This window comes from Strix aluco, chromosome 12 (genome assembly GCF_031877795.1).
Source record: "Strix aluco isolate bStrAlu1 chromosome 12, bStrAlu1.hap1, whole genome shotgun sequence".
NCBI lineage: Eukaryota > Metazoa > Chordata > Aves > Strigiformes > Strigidae > Strix > Strix aluco.
In genome coordinates, this window is record NC_133942.1 from 22,269,536 (window position 1) to 22,286,150 (window position 16,615).

General features: G+C 40.3%; 1 protein-coding gene across 8 annotated transcripts in view; it reads right to left on the bottom strand.

The window, feature by feature from the left end:
• The window catches only part of PDE8A (phosphodiesterase 8A), a 131,473-nt gene that overhangs the window by 39,689 nt on the left and 75,169 nt on the right, over positions 1–16,615 (bottom strand). The window contains exon 1 of one of the 8 annotated variants that reach the window (XM_074836973.1): positions 62–459. The exons of the other annotated variants lie outside the window; for them this stretch is intronic. Within the exon in view, the coding sequence (XP_074693074.1) occupies positions 62–109 (48 nt within the window). The 5' untranslated portion in view covers positions 110–459. Of the gene's footprint in view, positions 1–61; positions 460–16,615 lie in introns of those variants that run through there. 8 annotated transcript variants of the gene reach the window in all.

A 16,615-nucleotide genomic window follows, 5' to 3' on the forward strand; every position in this document is an offset into this window, starting at 1 on the left:
TACATATACACATAGGGAAGAAGAAAAATTAGGTCTGGTAGAGAAGACATTTCTTATTTACCACTGTCTTCACAGTTATATTGCTATCATTATGATGCTGCTTCTTCATGAGGGTCTTATTCTGCTTTTGTAAATTTAATGCTAAGCTGCATTAACACAGTTAGAAATCAACAAGATATTCTTCAAATCATTTTTTTATTGTTATGTTAAACATAAAGTAATGGATTAGTCATGAAAGTTTGGCAGACAGATTGCTATTTTTCCATATCCTCTGTATCACTCCAGCCATTCTGCAAACCATGGAAGTGTTTAAAAATTGCTTTTTTTAAAGTCCACAAAAAGCATTAAATCTCCAGTAAAAAGACAAAAATATGTAACGCTGCTCATAGAATTTCACATGTAACAGGTGCCCAAGACTGCTACAAAACCACACTAATTTCATTTCTCCAAGAGCTTTTTGCTGCATTCCCTCCTTCCCATCCAGCCCCTCCAGTGACGGTTTCAGAACTCAGATATTTGTACTTGACGATGCATGTACTCAGCATGCAACTTTGCTTTGAAAAACCCTGCAAAAATGCTGCCATATATCATGCTTTCCGCATGCCAGTGATTCCCACATTAGATTCTGTTCAACTAGCACAGGCAAACCGTTTAGCTTAGGATGCACAAACTGAGCTGGGATCCTTCCTTCTCATGTGTCACTTCAAGGAATAGAGGTCAATGACCAGAAGTGCTGTTTATCGCAACTGTTTCTCTTTGATACGATTAATCATTAATCAAGCTTGAACATGAATGACTCTTCAGCTGGTATGGGATGGACTTTCTAAAGTAGTTAAACACATAAATACACAGGGAGACTCTAACAGGATTACACAGGTTATGTTCTTTGGGAATTCCCACGAGGCAAGTATCTGCACTTTCACGTGCTTAAATATTTTTCACCTCTTGACTCAGAAATGAAAACTAAAAAGCAGGAATAACAATGCTCCCAATTCAAAATGGGAAACAGAGTCCCACCAATGGTCCATAGTTACATAGACTCTTCAAAGGTAACTGGAGTAAAAAAGCAGAACAAAATTAATTTTGGCAATGCAGTAAATGGAAGACATCTCTGGATTCACATGTACAAAGAAAAGATCTGTTGAGCACAAAGGTGGCATTTTTACATTGTTGTTTTTCAAAGCAAAACCACACTTGAAGATCAGATTTATTGCTTTGCAGGCTAGAATTTTTCCAATAAATAATTTTAAAGAATCATCAACATGTCCTACAGAAAAATCTTTCAGAATCACATGCTCCATTCTTTCTATGACCTTACTGCTCCATTGCTCAGCCCTCAAGAGTTTCTCATGTGTGATTCTATTTATTTATCAACTTGAAAATCAGCACTGCAACATTAAATAAGCAAGAAACATGAGTCAAGGAAAAATGGCAACACAGTACCTGCAAAAACAAGACACGAATTTGTGTTTGCCTGTGTTATTTAAGAAGGCCTCTAAAGCTGATGTTAAAATGACGTAGAGGGGGTTTGGATTTACTCTCAGTCATTCTCATCAGACCAGCTTAGTTCAAATACTTTTCAGTCAATTTTTTCTGATTTCGAGACCAAAAATCTCTCTTCAAGTTGGAAAAATCAAGCTGCCTTATTCTCCCCTGTGGGCCATCATCCAATTATTCAAAATCTGCACTAGAAAATAGCATGCTTTTGCTGATAATGCACACAGCAGGAGGGAATCCAGCTCTTTGCACCAGCGTTCCTGGTTTTGCTGCACTGACAATAGTAACTACTTGTTCTGAATCAGTAACATCAGCAGAAACACCTGAAGGACACAGAAGGGGCGTATCTATCAAGAGATGCCTTTTTACAGCCACTTCTCTGACTATAACCACACTTCAAATTAAATTTTAAAACATTTAGTTTGTACACTCCAGCTGCCAGCATAAAGCAAGTGTTTTCAGTTTCACCGAGAGATGGGCCTGAGCTGTGAGGTTCAGATCCAGAGCTGAACTTCACTGGCATTTGGGTGTATATAAAACCCCATCTTTCAGGCCAGCGTACCCTTGGACTATCAGTCCCAGTCCAAGGGGAATCTCAACAAATGAGATAAACCCAATATTGCCAGTTATTGCTTTTCTGATGCTTCTTTCTCTTAAAAAGGTTGTGAATAGTCATCAAAATATTTAAAGGACTGAGCCTGAAAAACACTTTTCTGCCAGAAACCTGTGGCCATTTCTACACTGAAAATACCTGTCTATGCACCATTTAAGCTTAAGTTACAAGCAGTGCCCAAATGAGAAAACTGTCTTGTTACATGTTAACTTGCTGTTCTGAGTAGAAGAAAAACCCCAGCCTGCATCTCAGCTGGAAAATTTTGGTGAACTCCAGTTAATTCTTAATCCTGTTGAAATCTGTTCAAATAAGTTGATTAATCATTTCAACTTCTTGTGTGCTGCTAGTAGCACTGAGAAGTAACATGCTGATTAAATACTGTGTCAAAAATCAAGGATTCAGCAAGGATTAGCAGAAACTCAACTATAGGTGAACTAAATGAGCTTTTAAAATACCTCTAATGCTGCAAGCTTGTAACAAAACCAAACCCAGCCAAAGCTCACATGTATAGTAACTGCACAAACACATCTTCCTTCACTCACTTCTTTTGCTACTTCTTCCTTGAAGTTTCTTTCCTACTTGAAAAACAAAAACCCAAGTACATTTTCAGATTGACAGACATGATCTATGCACGTGACAGCCTTCCAGGCAGGCACAGACCTGTCAGAAAGTGTATGAGAAGACAGAGGTAGAACGAGTTGCAGGTTCCTGGAACTGATCGTGATAGAGCTGGGTCCCTTGCCAGAGACCAGCTGATTCAAACCTTCCAACTAAGTACAGCATATGCGACTGTGGCAAAATCTGAGCCCAGAACACTCTGAGCACCCTGACTACAAATGCAAGTCTTTTGAAAATCCTTCCTCGGCCAAACAACCTTAGTGGCCAGCCTGTAACTTGGAGCCAGGGACCAAATCAAGCAGATGGTAGGAAGGGATCCCGCGGCAGATTTCTGACAGTATAGCCTGCTCTCATTGCAGCCCCATACTTAAACCATCCCAAGAGTACAGGCTGGCCCCAGGGCTCATGGTCTCAAAGACATTTAATGCTAGAATAGTTTGCAACGGTAACTAATTCACAGGCTTTTGAAAACACAAACCTTTTTGGCTCATCTGTGCCAGCGCAACTTCCACAATAGCTGCAGCTCAGTTCCTCCAGGTCTGGGGAGCAAGAGATGCCTGTAATAGCAGGCTGCGGGTCAGCAACTACTAGTTAGCTTTAATTGCAGACAGCAGCTCAGTTACTGCAGCAAGTGTTTACACTCTCTGCTTAGAGACACAGCAGATAATCAACTCCAGGCTACTTTAAATGCTTACACACAGCAATCGCAGCCATTTTACATTCTCTGACCCGCTGAACTACTGCTGGTATCACTTATTTTCCCCAAAATTTGCCTTTCTTATTTGAACACAGTACTTTCTGTCCTGTCAAACCAGGCCTGGTCCTGGCACAAAGTGAGATTCGTCCCAAGGCAATGACATTAGCCACACATATGATAGCTGTCAACAGGGAGGTCTTCTAGTGACTGCTGTATGCGGCTTAACACTCACTAGAAATGATCTGCATGTTGTAGCAGCTAAATTGCAAACACTGAAATTGCTGATAACAATACTTATGTTTCCAATGTCCAGAGAAAAGTGAATGTTTGGAAAATAAGAACAACTTAAATGGGCTTTAAAAAGACAGACCCAAACAACTGTGACTGATGTGATTAAAGTACAACAAACTCAATGTTGACCTGATATAACCTGGTAAAGTACTTCTCACTATGAGTCATTCTTCACATTTTAGCAGAACAGAATCTACAAGAATGGTGTGTGCATGGTTACTGGGTTGTTTTTTTTACTTCCTACAGCTAGAAAAACTTTAAATGAACTTGCTTGATGAATAAATGTAGAAAGGAATCAAGGGTGGAAATAAAGCCAGCTTGATCTACATGCTCCTTATGATGATAAACTGTCTGGTTGGCGTGTGGGACACATCAAAGCAGCCCACAGGTCTCCTATTTGCTAGAGGTCTCATATCTTGGCTTTCTCCAAAATGCCTCTCTTACCATTACCAATTGGAGAGGAGAGCAAACCTCCTAAAAGGGCAGACTCAGCCCCCAAAAAATCCTTTGGCTATTAACTCCCATGCAATACTCCTGCTATGGAGGGGCAAACACATTCCTTCCAGAGGCTGATTTTCTTAAATCACTTCTTTTATGAAGCGTTTGTGGGATGTTTTGAAGCAGAGCCCTGCACAGCCCAAGATAACCCTTGTCAGAGCCGGACTGCGGGCTGCTGCAGCACTACCCACTCACAAGAAGGGCTGAACCAGGAGCTGCTGGTGTCCTGGAGAGCAGGAGCACTCGCCTGAAATCCTCCTCCACAACCCACAGTGTTCCATTGCTTCCTTTCTGCCACAGATGGGGCTGTGAGAATGACAGGAATGACTCTTCATCTGGGCATGTAATCTCCATGCACAGCCCTGGCCTCCTCCTAGTATCCCTCCTTAAAGGGCAGCTGGCAGCATTTCTGTTCGTGCTGCTCATCTCACCTTTTCCAGGTTAGAGTTTGCAGGAGGAGATGTGACAGCTTATTTTTCCTGCAACTGACTTGAACAAAGGAGTGACGTAAACTTTTGCTGAATGGATTGCAGATGGAAACTGCTGCTGTATGTCCAGCATCTGTGTTTAGAAAGCTGACAATGAGAAGATCATTTCTGTTGGTAGTTTAACACTAAATAACTGCCTCTTCGAATAAAGACTTCCACCTCAAGGCTCTGACTCATTATAATATATGACACAGATAACTACAGTGATTAGACATAAGACTATCACTGGTCCTAATGGACTACAGCCAGCAAAATTCATCATTTTACTCAGATCAATATTTTAAGACATCACAAAAAAGTGTTTTATCTAATTTTAAAATATATACTTAAGTTTTCTACATACACTAAGTACATGATATAAATCAGCATGAGTTGACTCATCACAGCAAGATTTGACAGTCTTGATCATCAAGATATGCTAGGAGCTATAGGACTGTTAACATAAACTGAATTTTGATAATTCTAAGAAAAACAAAAGGATGAATTTTATAAAGGAAAAAATACCCTTTTTCTTAACCTGCTTTTTAAGCATAGATTTATCATCCCAAAAAATGAAAGCTCAAATGAACTCGTAGATTTATACCATACTTTTAACTCATTCAGGATCTATTAACAGCAGAAATTTGAATTCTATATAACACCCTTTCTCAGAAACCTTAGCCAAATCCTCTTGGATGCTGAAAGCTAGGAAATAACCCACTCAGTCTAAACTGGCATGACAAGGTCCAGGAGCTAGTCCACCCAGGTCATAGCAGCATGGTGCCTCTATCCGAACAGAGTGGGGCTTTGTGACTTGTTGTGGCTAACATTTCTGGCTAAGAAAGTCTCCATGTTCAGGATCAGCTACAGGTTTTCGCTGTTCACACTTTTCTTTGTTTACAACAATCTTTATCACTTCCTGAAATATATGAATACTAATCCAATCCATGGTCATTTACCTATTTCTTTCTCAGTGGAAATCTACCTAAGGAGAGAATTTAAGACTTAGCTTCCTATTTTCCATGCACTTTGTGATTGACACTTAACATCATCGTTCACATCTTCCTTGCAGACCTTGACAGCACTGTTTTGTTACAAACTTAACGTCGGTGCAAGTTACATAAAATGCTGGCTGAGCACATCTTCCTATCACACACAACTGTTTAGAGCATAAAATGAATTATACTCCATAGGCTGAATTCCAACCTGGTTAGCAACAGTGAAAATTCAGAGTAATTCCACCAAATACAAAGAGAATATGCTGGATTTACTTCAGAGTAAATGAAGTGGGAGTCTGGCCCCATGCAGCTACTTCTTTTGTTGTTTGGAGGCCACAGCAGTTTCAATAAAGAATAAGAGGGAACAAAGTGTCGAAGGTTTCTGCCTTTGCTCAACAGATTCAAGGACAAAGGTAAGCCTGGCTCCCAGAAACCCTAAGCTGTATGTATTCAGTTTATTCTTTGTTGAAATACAAAGACAAGAGTTCTGAAAGGCAATTAAAATTTACCAAAGCTGCTGTTCAACCTAGATGAAGCCTGTTAATTCCAGCCCTTAATATTTCTTCCTATTTCTGATTCATAAAAGATGTAGACAAATGTCACAGACTCAGTAATTTACATAATGTAGCATTCTGACTCAGTGCAATTTGCTTTGATAAAATCTAGCATTTACATTAATCTAAATCAGGTTCCCACTGATGCATCTCTGTCAACAAAACAGTATCGGTTTAGATCTATATTGTAAGGTCTGAAGATCACCTGAGGTGCCGGTATCTTTTTCCTTTTATCTATTTTCTGTTTTAAATTGATTCCTAGATGAATTATCTGCGATGCTGCCATGTAACAATACAACAGACGGTGTAAACGATGGGGTAACATACCCTCGGTTTTCTTAATCCATTTCTTAAGCTTTAGTACCAGTTGTGAACCAGATTTACACTTAAATGAGCTATTGAGAGCCAAACTCTGGCCTCTGATTCACTTTATTAGCAACACAGAATTTGGACAGCTTGCAGTTTTTGTGAGAAGAAAAGCTTTATTAAGCGTAATGAGTTGCCAGAGCTCTCAAATCAGGCTGCTGGCCCTGTCAGCCACGAGACCCACGCCCTTATTCCTGACAACACCTTTACTGCTCCTAAAATCCATCCCCTCTTCCACTGCCCAGTCTGGAGGCAAGTTTCGGGTTAACCCAGGTCCTGACAAAGCTACCCAGAAGATACCTACATCCAGCTGGGACTGGACTGCTTTGCTGGTGTGCCAAGAACCAGCGCTGAACACTGTGGCTATCCCAGTTTCACCAGGCCTCTCCTGGGCCTGAGGAGGGCCCTGATGATTTTTAGCTACGTGTTCAGCTTGCCACACACATGCCAACCATTATTATATATGTTTGTTTGTATTCTGGGCCTAATTCCCCACTGCATTTCTTCAGTGTTATTCCACTGCAATAAGTAAAGCTAAATTAGAACAAAACTGGAGTAATACTGTTGTGAAATCGGGTTCGCTGCCTTCTAGCACACTTTAGACACAACTAAGAACTCTCATTTTCTACCGTTTATAAATTCCCCCCTTATTCGTTATAGGAAACTTCAGTTATCAAGCTGCAAGCATAGCACTAGCAGAAGTGAATCATTCTGTTTTGTTGGGAATAATTAATGATGCTGTCCCAAAGTGACTTTTATTATTATTTGTAATGTCGTAAGGTCTGGGTGGCCTCTGGTCCAGACAAGTGGCCCACTGTGGTAACGTTGTACAATGACAGGACAAAAAGACTGTCAGCAGTCCCTGCCATTGTTAAAGGTCACAAATTTTACACAGAACATGCTAACAATTTGGGGGTATTTTTTAGCTCTTGATAGGGTATTTAAGTGATAAATGTCATTGTCACTTAGTGTGCCTACAGCACTATTACACTATTACAGGGGGAAGAAATGGTTGCTGTTTCCATTTTTACATTCAAAGTAACCAAGGCACCAAGGAGAGAGCTGATTTCAGCATACCTCGTGCTGAGCCCCAGCATCCCTCCTTGGCATGGTGTTGGGTCTCTCTGCTACCTGGCCAACCAACAGCAGCAGGCATTAGTAATATTGGGACCATTTGATAATAGCTGATATCTGGAAAACACCCACTGATTTCTGAAATTCAAAACAATAGTTCCTGATAACTCAAACACAATTTTCATTACAACTCGGTAACCACAGTGTTATTGTAGGTTTCTACAGTGAGCAGACACAACTCCAGCAAAGCAACTGTGCAAATCTCACACTATGAAGAGTCCTCATTCTCAATAAGCCGTGCACCAAAAAGGGACAGAATAAGTCACAGACAAGTCAGGAAAAAAAAGCTACCTACTCATTAATCCACACTGACTTTTTCTGTCCAAAGAGAACAAAGTTGAATGGAAACAAGTCCTCACATCAAAAGCTATTCAAATCTAGCAAACTGTATTTGCTGCAGCATCTACCTGATTCAGAGATCCCTTAAAGACCTGTATGCTGTGCACAAGCACACAGGGCTTGAAATTTCATCTATTTGTCTGTTTAGAAGAGAAAATATGTGAATCAGATGCTTCACAACAACCCTGGAGATATGAATACTCTTAACACTGGTCTGTGCTGCATGGTCATCATTTTGCCAAATGCTTTTATGACCCACCAGCACTGAATTTAAAATGCTCTAGGCCTTCACCATCTCAAGATTTGAGATGGCTCACTAGGGTCTTCATTAAGGTCCCCACTTTCTGACTGAGAGCTTTTCAAGGACTTCTTCATTCAGGCCACATATGCACAGATCTTCATCTGAAGGCTATGAGCTCTCCCCATGTCGGATCCCTGGGCTGCTCACTAAACGGTAGCCAAATATTTTTGTGTGGTGAGGGCATGCTGTAGTGCATTTGTAGTTATATCCTGCACTAAGAGAAAAACAACAGCTTAAATGATCTGGCTTGTACTTTAGAAGAATTTCTTAAACCCTATAATAATGGTTTTCTATACATAGGTTGCAGAAATGGATGCCTTTATCAATGCAAAAAAAAAAAAAAAAGTAGTATGAACATTTTCAGCTGTTCAAAGCCAAATGTAGTTTTTAAACATTTATCTTTTTGGAGAGTCCAGCTTAAGGGTAACAGGAACAGAATGTGCAACAAGCAGAAACTGAATTGTTTCAGATGAAAAAAGAGGTAATATTTAAGGCACTAGCACCTAATTCCATGTTTTATTTGTTTTTGACAAAATTCAGGAGTCAGCTAGAATACCCTGCACTTCAGAGCAAATGTCCTCTGAAGTGAGGCATCCTTGGTATTCTGGGGTTACTCGCAACTAAGGGCTGTGATTGCCTTTGTGAGACGCTACCTTGCGGGCAGCTGAACAGCACATATGTGTGGATATTACACCTCTGTGAGTTTCTGCAGCTATTCCCTTGTACTCCCAACAACACTGAGACTGCTCTGTTTTCTCCTTTGCAAACAGGACCAGCCACACTCCATCTCACAAAACACTTTAAAGGCAGCCACATAAAAACAGTGAGTCTAGCAATTCCCAGAAGGCTGAAAGACCTATTTCCTCTCCCCTTTTCCCCTCACCTGACACAAGTCTGGTTACTCCACTGGCTAGGAGAGCTATAACCAAGCTCTGGGGACCAACCAACTCCTCATACACCAGCACCAATATAAAAGTTTCAGTGTGCTATCCTCTCTCATCTGTTGGCAGAAATAAGCTCTACTCAGATGTAAAGGCTAGCCAAGAAGACAGAGGAAATTGGTCTTTAAGTCTTGTAGGTCATCAGTCAATTCGAAACCCAAGCATTAAAATGTTGGGGTTTGCATCACTCCATACAAATAAATCCATCCTGAGCTTTACCAACATCTTGTCTAACTGAAAAGGAACTTCTCATTTGCCTACTGCTGCCTCAGGTGTATTAATTTTGCAGACAGGCTGTAGCTGACTTTCCATCCCCCCACTTGAGCAGACGCTTTAGTACAAATACTACATTCTTCTGGCCCAGAGGGAAATTCTTGCTGCCTGCACTTTAACAGTTGAGCTGCACAGCACTCTGGGAGACTTAAATATGGCACAGTAGTTCTATTGTTTAATATTATTAAAACTGCTTGCTCTCTTGTGATTCTGCAAGATCCTTGAGCTTAGCAATAAGCGCTAATCTGTTTCATATCTATCAGCTAGTTCTCTTCTTTCTAGTGGATAACACTTGATAGTTTTATTTTAAAGATGATTACAGATGCATCAGGATATAATAGATCTCCACCATTATCAGGTTTTTTCTTCCTTTACACACATGAATTTCAATGGCAGTTTTCCTCGAACCATCTGGATTTGAACAGAGCCAGCTGAGTAAAAGGAAGTTCCAGTCTATCAGGAAGATTCCCAATTACTTTCTTTATGTCAAACAAACTTTTCATGCCTTGATCTATCAACACTGCAGTCACCACAAACAGACCAAGCAAAGCAAGATCATACAGCACAAAAATAGCATAAACCAGTCAGTGTATCTGCTAGGCTTCCTAGAAGATCTCTATTTTGTCCTAAGCCTCCATTTGTTATGGAACAAACTCGCTTCTTCTATTGTCAATAATAACCCACTACTTGTGCTGACACAGTTCAGTCATTTTTTCTATCTGGTGCCATCCATTATCATAAAAGCATACATCTCCCAAGCAGTGTCAAACAGCCTGCAGCAAACTGCTGTCAGATTACAGTTGAGCAGGTAGCAAACTGAGATTACGCCTCCTGACCAACTGAGAACTGCACACGCGATCCTGTGATTGCTGCTTTATCTTACATATCTCCAGCCTTCGCATATGTGGGCATCCTGGATGCACCAGTTGATTTTAGTCCTCTGAGTCTGGATGGTGACAGTACGGAGCTGTCTCCTTCTCCTCTTCCCCATTCTCCCAGCCATCTGCCATGCACAACACCTTCACACAGCTTACTCAGGTGTCTGTGAACCTGCTGGACCGCTGGCAAGTGGTTCCTGTATGGTCCAAAAGGTGTGCTCTGCCCACTTTAAGTAAGCACGCACTCACCTACGCTCTATCTGGTACCCTGCCTGGGAACTGCTCTAAAAGACAGCAAAGATGCAGTCTCTGAGATGTAATTTCACAGGTAGAATAAATGCTAAATCAGTGAGACAGAGGCCAGTACAGTGAAGGAGAACCGTTCAATACTGATAATAAACGTTTCACTATTTTTGTTTATTGAACACGGGTCTACCAGGATGAGTGCAACTATCTACAGATATTTAAGAAAACCAAAAGAGAGGTTTTTGTCACTCAAACCTTTTCTAAATAGAGAACTTTGTCTCCAATAAATTAAGACTTCAGGCTGCAGGCATATTAAAGATGTCTTTTTTAAAAATACGAGGAAATTCACAGTAGTACATCCTTTATTCACTCTAGGGTTTAGCATTAATTTTGCTTGTTCACACTAATGACCAATCCAACAGGTTAATCCCAGGCTTTAACATAAGGAGGAAAACAGACAAATGGATTTAAGAGCACTGGGGATCCCTTCTTTCTTTTGACTGCTAGGAACTTCGCTGGCTGAGGGGATGAGTAACTGGTTTCCTCTAATACAGATGCCTCTTCATTTCTGAGGACCTACAGGGTAGTTTGAAACTTGACACTGGTTTTCTGCTTGAGTCTGGTTCAGTAACACACAGTGCTTCTGCCAGCCCACAGGGCTCGTTAAATATTACACGCTCGGTAGATGGGATCACTCTTTTTTTTTCCCTTAAGTACAGCAGACCCTTTTTACAGTTATGCCAATCCCCCTAAACTTTGCATGTCTTTAGTAAAGTGGGGTTTTCATTGTAATCAGAATAATTAGGTAGAATTTGATGCAGCAAAGCAACTTTTCATTCTAGTTCTCTCATAAACAGCATTTCACTCTATCTGGATTTGTGGTAGGCACACTCCATTTTATTTAACTGAAAAAATCTGTTTTAAAAAAAAATCAACTGTACCATTATCTTTGATACAAAGCAATCTCTGCACATTCTGCCTATGAGTAGCATTTCCTTTACAAAAGAATTGCTGGATAGGCCAGTAAGACACTGCTGGCATAAAATTATTACAGAGCATGATTTTCCCTCTAGAAATGTGCAAGTGACCAATATGTTACCACCTCCTAGTAAAGTTTCACAGGACTAAAGCTGTGGCAACCGAGGTCTCAACAGAGCAGTCTCCCATGAGGCAGCTCCTTTTTAATAAACAACCCATCAGCAAGGAAGCCCATAAAGAACTCTGCCACTGTATTCGTTAACTGGGAAACAACTTCAGCTGGGTATTAAATATCCACTCAAGATGAAATCCTGCCCACCGTGAAGTTCATTGACATTGGTACTGTCTAGATAATACTCTCTCCAGGTACAATGTTTGTACTTCTCAAATAAAGTACAAGGACCATAATTACGCAGATAATACTCTATAGATGTTGAATAGTGTCATATATATACTAGCTCTATTTAACCTTAAGATTTCCAGGAAAGAGAGACATTGTCTGGAGATAACTTGCATCAGATACTTTTACCAGTTATATGAAGGCAGTGACACTTTCACAAAGAGTCTTGCTGCAGTTACAAAGCTTGAAGGAAAGATCTGTAACATGCAGGAAAAGAACACAGGGTAAGAAAAGAAGATGCAAAACTACTGAATGTAATGTACTATAATGTAAACACGTCCATTCACCTGCAAACTGCATAGACATATAACTGCTGTATAAAACCATGAGCACACATGGTTAAAAGGCGCATTTGGTCAAGCAAATGTGGACTTTTCATGCGTCATCTGGACAGCCATTTTTAAATGGTATTTGCCTTCCCTATGATGTAGGTAGGATGTCAGGAAATTTTTTTTCAGAGTTTTTTTTACATTCCTCAGACCCTACAGCGGGCCCTTCCATAGGGGCTGTTTGAACACCAGTAGCATGTGCGATCTCTGAAATAATCAGGTTCTCTACTCCCGCCAGCAAGGACTGCAAAACGTGAGCAGAGTTGAGACTAGTGCAGTAAAAGAGCTTCTCAAATATTAGGATCACCAGGTACCTACCACCTTCTGCACAATTTTATTGACACCTAAATCTATCTGGCTCATCTAGAAAGGTCTGATGATGTACCTGAGACTTGCAGAATTGTCCTACGATAGGAATCAGTGCTGCACCTGTGTACATGTGAGGAGCCTGGGCTATTCTGTCACATGCCACAGAGCTCCAAGCTGCATCATTTAGTCAGGCAGTGACATCCTCATTTCACTTGGATAAAAATGATGAATTAGAAGGAGCTCTATGAAAGAAACAGGCTCCAATTAGTCATTATATAATGAAATGGTGACAACCTATGCAAAAAAAACCCCTGATTAGTTGCAAGGAAAACTGGCATCCATCCAAAATCAATCTCCCTTGGGATACAAGTTCTGGCATCTGAAGGAAGCTTGTTTAATCTGTTTTGCAACTATCCAAAACATGTTTCCCCCCTGAACATTTTTGCTTTCTTACTCTGCTGGTTTTTCTAAGAAAGGATGCAGTGGACCTAGGCCTTCTGCTGCGAGCGCGAAAGCTTTATGCCAAAGAACAAACGAGAGAAAATAGACATTAAAGTCCTGTCTGGCGACACCATTAATAAGTTCACAGTCACCATTTCCTTCTTCCTCCCCTGCACCAAATGTTTCTTCCCAGACAGTGATCCAGACTGCTGATAGCTCTGGCAGGGAGCTTTTACCAGAAATTTTAGCAGGAAATGTTAATTTGCAAGCCTCAGTGTCCTCCCTTAGGGAAGAGGGACGTTGTATCTGCACAACCGAACTGTGGGGACTCAGAGCTCCTCAGACCTGCCTGCAACACACAGAAGAGAAACTCCTCTGTATCTCTAGCAAATCCGAGTAAGAAACCAACTGTTCTCATTTATTTTTTTTTGCCTTTTCCCCCCAAGCAATGAAATACTAGAAGAATGTCCAAAGCAAACAGAAAAATTCTATTAACGAAATATCCAATTTAGTGTAGTTTCATGGCGTAACTCTGAGTTCAGCCTGATTTCTAGGACACAAAACCTAGCTGGAAATTTGTAGGACTTGAATAAAACAAAACTACTGCTTCGTGTAAAAATTCTACTGTATTTCTATAAACCAGTTTAATGGTGAAGATAGCCTGCATGAAACAGTAAATATAGCATACATTACACAAAGTACATATCAGGGATAAATAGTTTTCTAGTATAAAGTCTAATGTCCCATGTAAGAGACAGAAAGGAAAAGCCAGACTCACTTTATTAACAGTTCCAATAAAGCTACAGGTCACCTGGAGAATTAAAAAATAAAAATAAACCTATAAACTCATTGAAGAATGATGTAGATAGGACTCTTGAAAAGTTTTATTACTCTAATAGATCACTCGATTTCCTTTTCTTCCTCTATTAACTTTGAACATAAGACTGTAATTACTTACTATAGATGCAGGAGGGAACAGTGTTCTTGATTAGGAAAGCTTTTATCAATCATTGGAAGTTTCATTTGTCTTGTTTTATTTGTTTGCATGTTCCTTTGCACCAGGACAAATATTCTTACCACATTCGTATTTGTGTGGTTAGCAGACTTCTCTGCATCTCCTTTGCCCTTATCCTCAAAGACAAAACAAATGGTGTGCTGCTAAATGTTGAACTTCGCAATTTCAGTACTACATTAGGACAGAAATATATTTTGACTAACTATACAAACCACTAACATGTACAGTCTAGGCACCTACCACGGAACACCGAAGTTCTACTTTTTTTTCCTTCACTGCTTAATTTGAACCAATATGTCGTACTCTGGATGACTTCAGAATACACTGTGAGGTGCATAATTTAATCCAGTTATATTCTGTAATCTAATTTTGCTAAGAACATTCAAATGTATTCCAACAAAACAAACCTTCTGTGAAACAGCAGGAAAATATTAGAGGTGGCATCAAACCACTACTCCATTAGACATAAATTACTCACAGTATGTTCCCCACAAAACAGAGCAACAAAATTTGCAGGCCACAATATGAGGTTGTACCCAGAAATACTTTCCAGATGAAGCAAGCAAGATTTGCAGTGGTTTTGTGACACAATCGACAATTTCTTGCTACTGGAAGAGAGACTATCTAGTGCATTTGGTGCACGGATTCTGTTTCCTTGCACACCTCCTTTTCTGACTTCAGTGAACAATGAAAGCTAAAAAAGACACTTGTACAAATGTAAGATCCATCTTGACTCTCTGTGTCCTTCCTTCTCTGTGCAGCTGGCCTTGAATGCTGAATAACTGATCACCTGTGAATTATTTTGTCAAAAAAATCTAACAAATACTTTGCCTACCAAGCATGCGTGATATTTCAGCTTCATGTCCCTTCTTTATTCTTAAATAATACGACCTTGCCATTGCTACCCATGTAGTCTTTGGGAAGTAAAGCATGGCTTGTTTGAACCATAAACTAATACTATTTAAAGCATATGACTGATTTTTTTTTTTAACAAGCGAAACATGCCTATGTTGGGAATAATATTTTGCTGATACTATAAACACGGAACTATGGATGTCTCTACTCATATCCCACATATTACATTTCTACTTCAGACAGAGTTTTAAGACAGAATATCATAGTGTTTATGACAACTTAATAGCTTAACTGATGATTTTGCTTTGCAATTTCCATTGTATTTTTAGCTTACTTTATTTTTTTTTAAATCTGCATGGCATATAGAATTAGCAGGACTACCATTTGACTGGCTTGCTATTTTTTCTAGAGTAAGAAGAATCTGTTGGCTCTGACAGTCAAGAAAAACACCACATCTCCCAAGTTTGACTTTGAGAATTCAGTTACAGCCCCTACAAGCAGCACTGCTCAAATTAATGTTTCCCATGTAAGAAGCTTTTCACAGTGTCCGCAGCAAGAAACACCTTCTGATAAATATAGACCTATTTTTTACAGTACATGACAGCATAGTTTCTTCCTGAAATGTTTCATTATTTCCAGTATTTGTCATACAAAATTATTGTTATTTTCTTTTTAATCTAGTTACTACTGTTCCATCACTGCAGCGCCTACCAGTTGCTTTTTTGACACAAGTAGCCCAGTCTCATCTGGTTGGAAAAACTGTGTCCCTTTGACTGCAAGCCACTGGCAATGGTAAGAGCATTCATTTCACTCTCTGTTCTGTCATCTAACACAAGACTGAACAACTGGAGCCTCAAGCTGATTATATCAGCACTCCAGGAGTCAGAGGCAAACATCTGGAATTTATTTGTTAGAAATAACATGAATGACATCTTTTCAGGAGTTTTAGCTTGCACCTGTACTTATAAAGCTCCATGAGGGCAAGTTATGAATAAATTTAATCAGGAGCAGGAGGCAGAAGGCTCTGACTTTAAGCCCTTTGGCTCAAGCCCTGTCAAGAGCCCCAGGAAGAAGGTTGGTACTGAGGTGCCCCGGAGGCACAATTTGTTCAGAGCTCTCTTCCATGGAGGATAAGGAACACACTCTATTAGGCCTCCTGGGGCCCACCATGCTTTCAGTGCACAAGTCCAGCCAGCTCTGTAGAGCAGGTTGGGTGGCAGAGTGCACTCTCTTGGTCCCTCTCCCCAGTGATGGAGTGCTCTATCCAGCCTTACAGTCCACACGGGCAACTGGGAGTTGTGTCCAGCTTTGCCACAGGGGAAATATAGCCCCGAAGGTTATTTTTGTTGTCTGTAACACCAGGAGTGGTTCAAACTTCAGTAGAACCTGAAAAAGGGAATGGAAAAGAGGACAGGAGGAATTTAAGAGGACAGTATTGCAATCAGAGGAGTGATGATGGGGGTGGGCAGAGGTCAAAAGAATCAAACACCACCACTGTTATCTGATGGGAGGGCATAAAGGTACAGGATGAACCTCTGAAAATATGTAGAGGAGGGAACAGGGAATATACAGAGAGG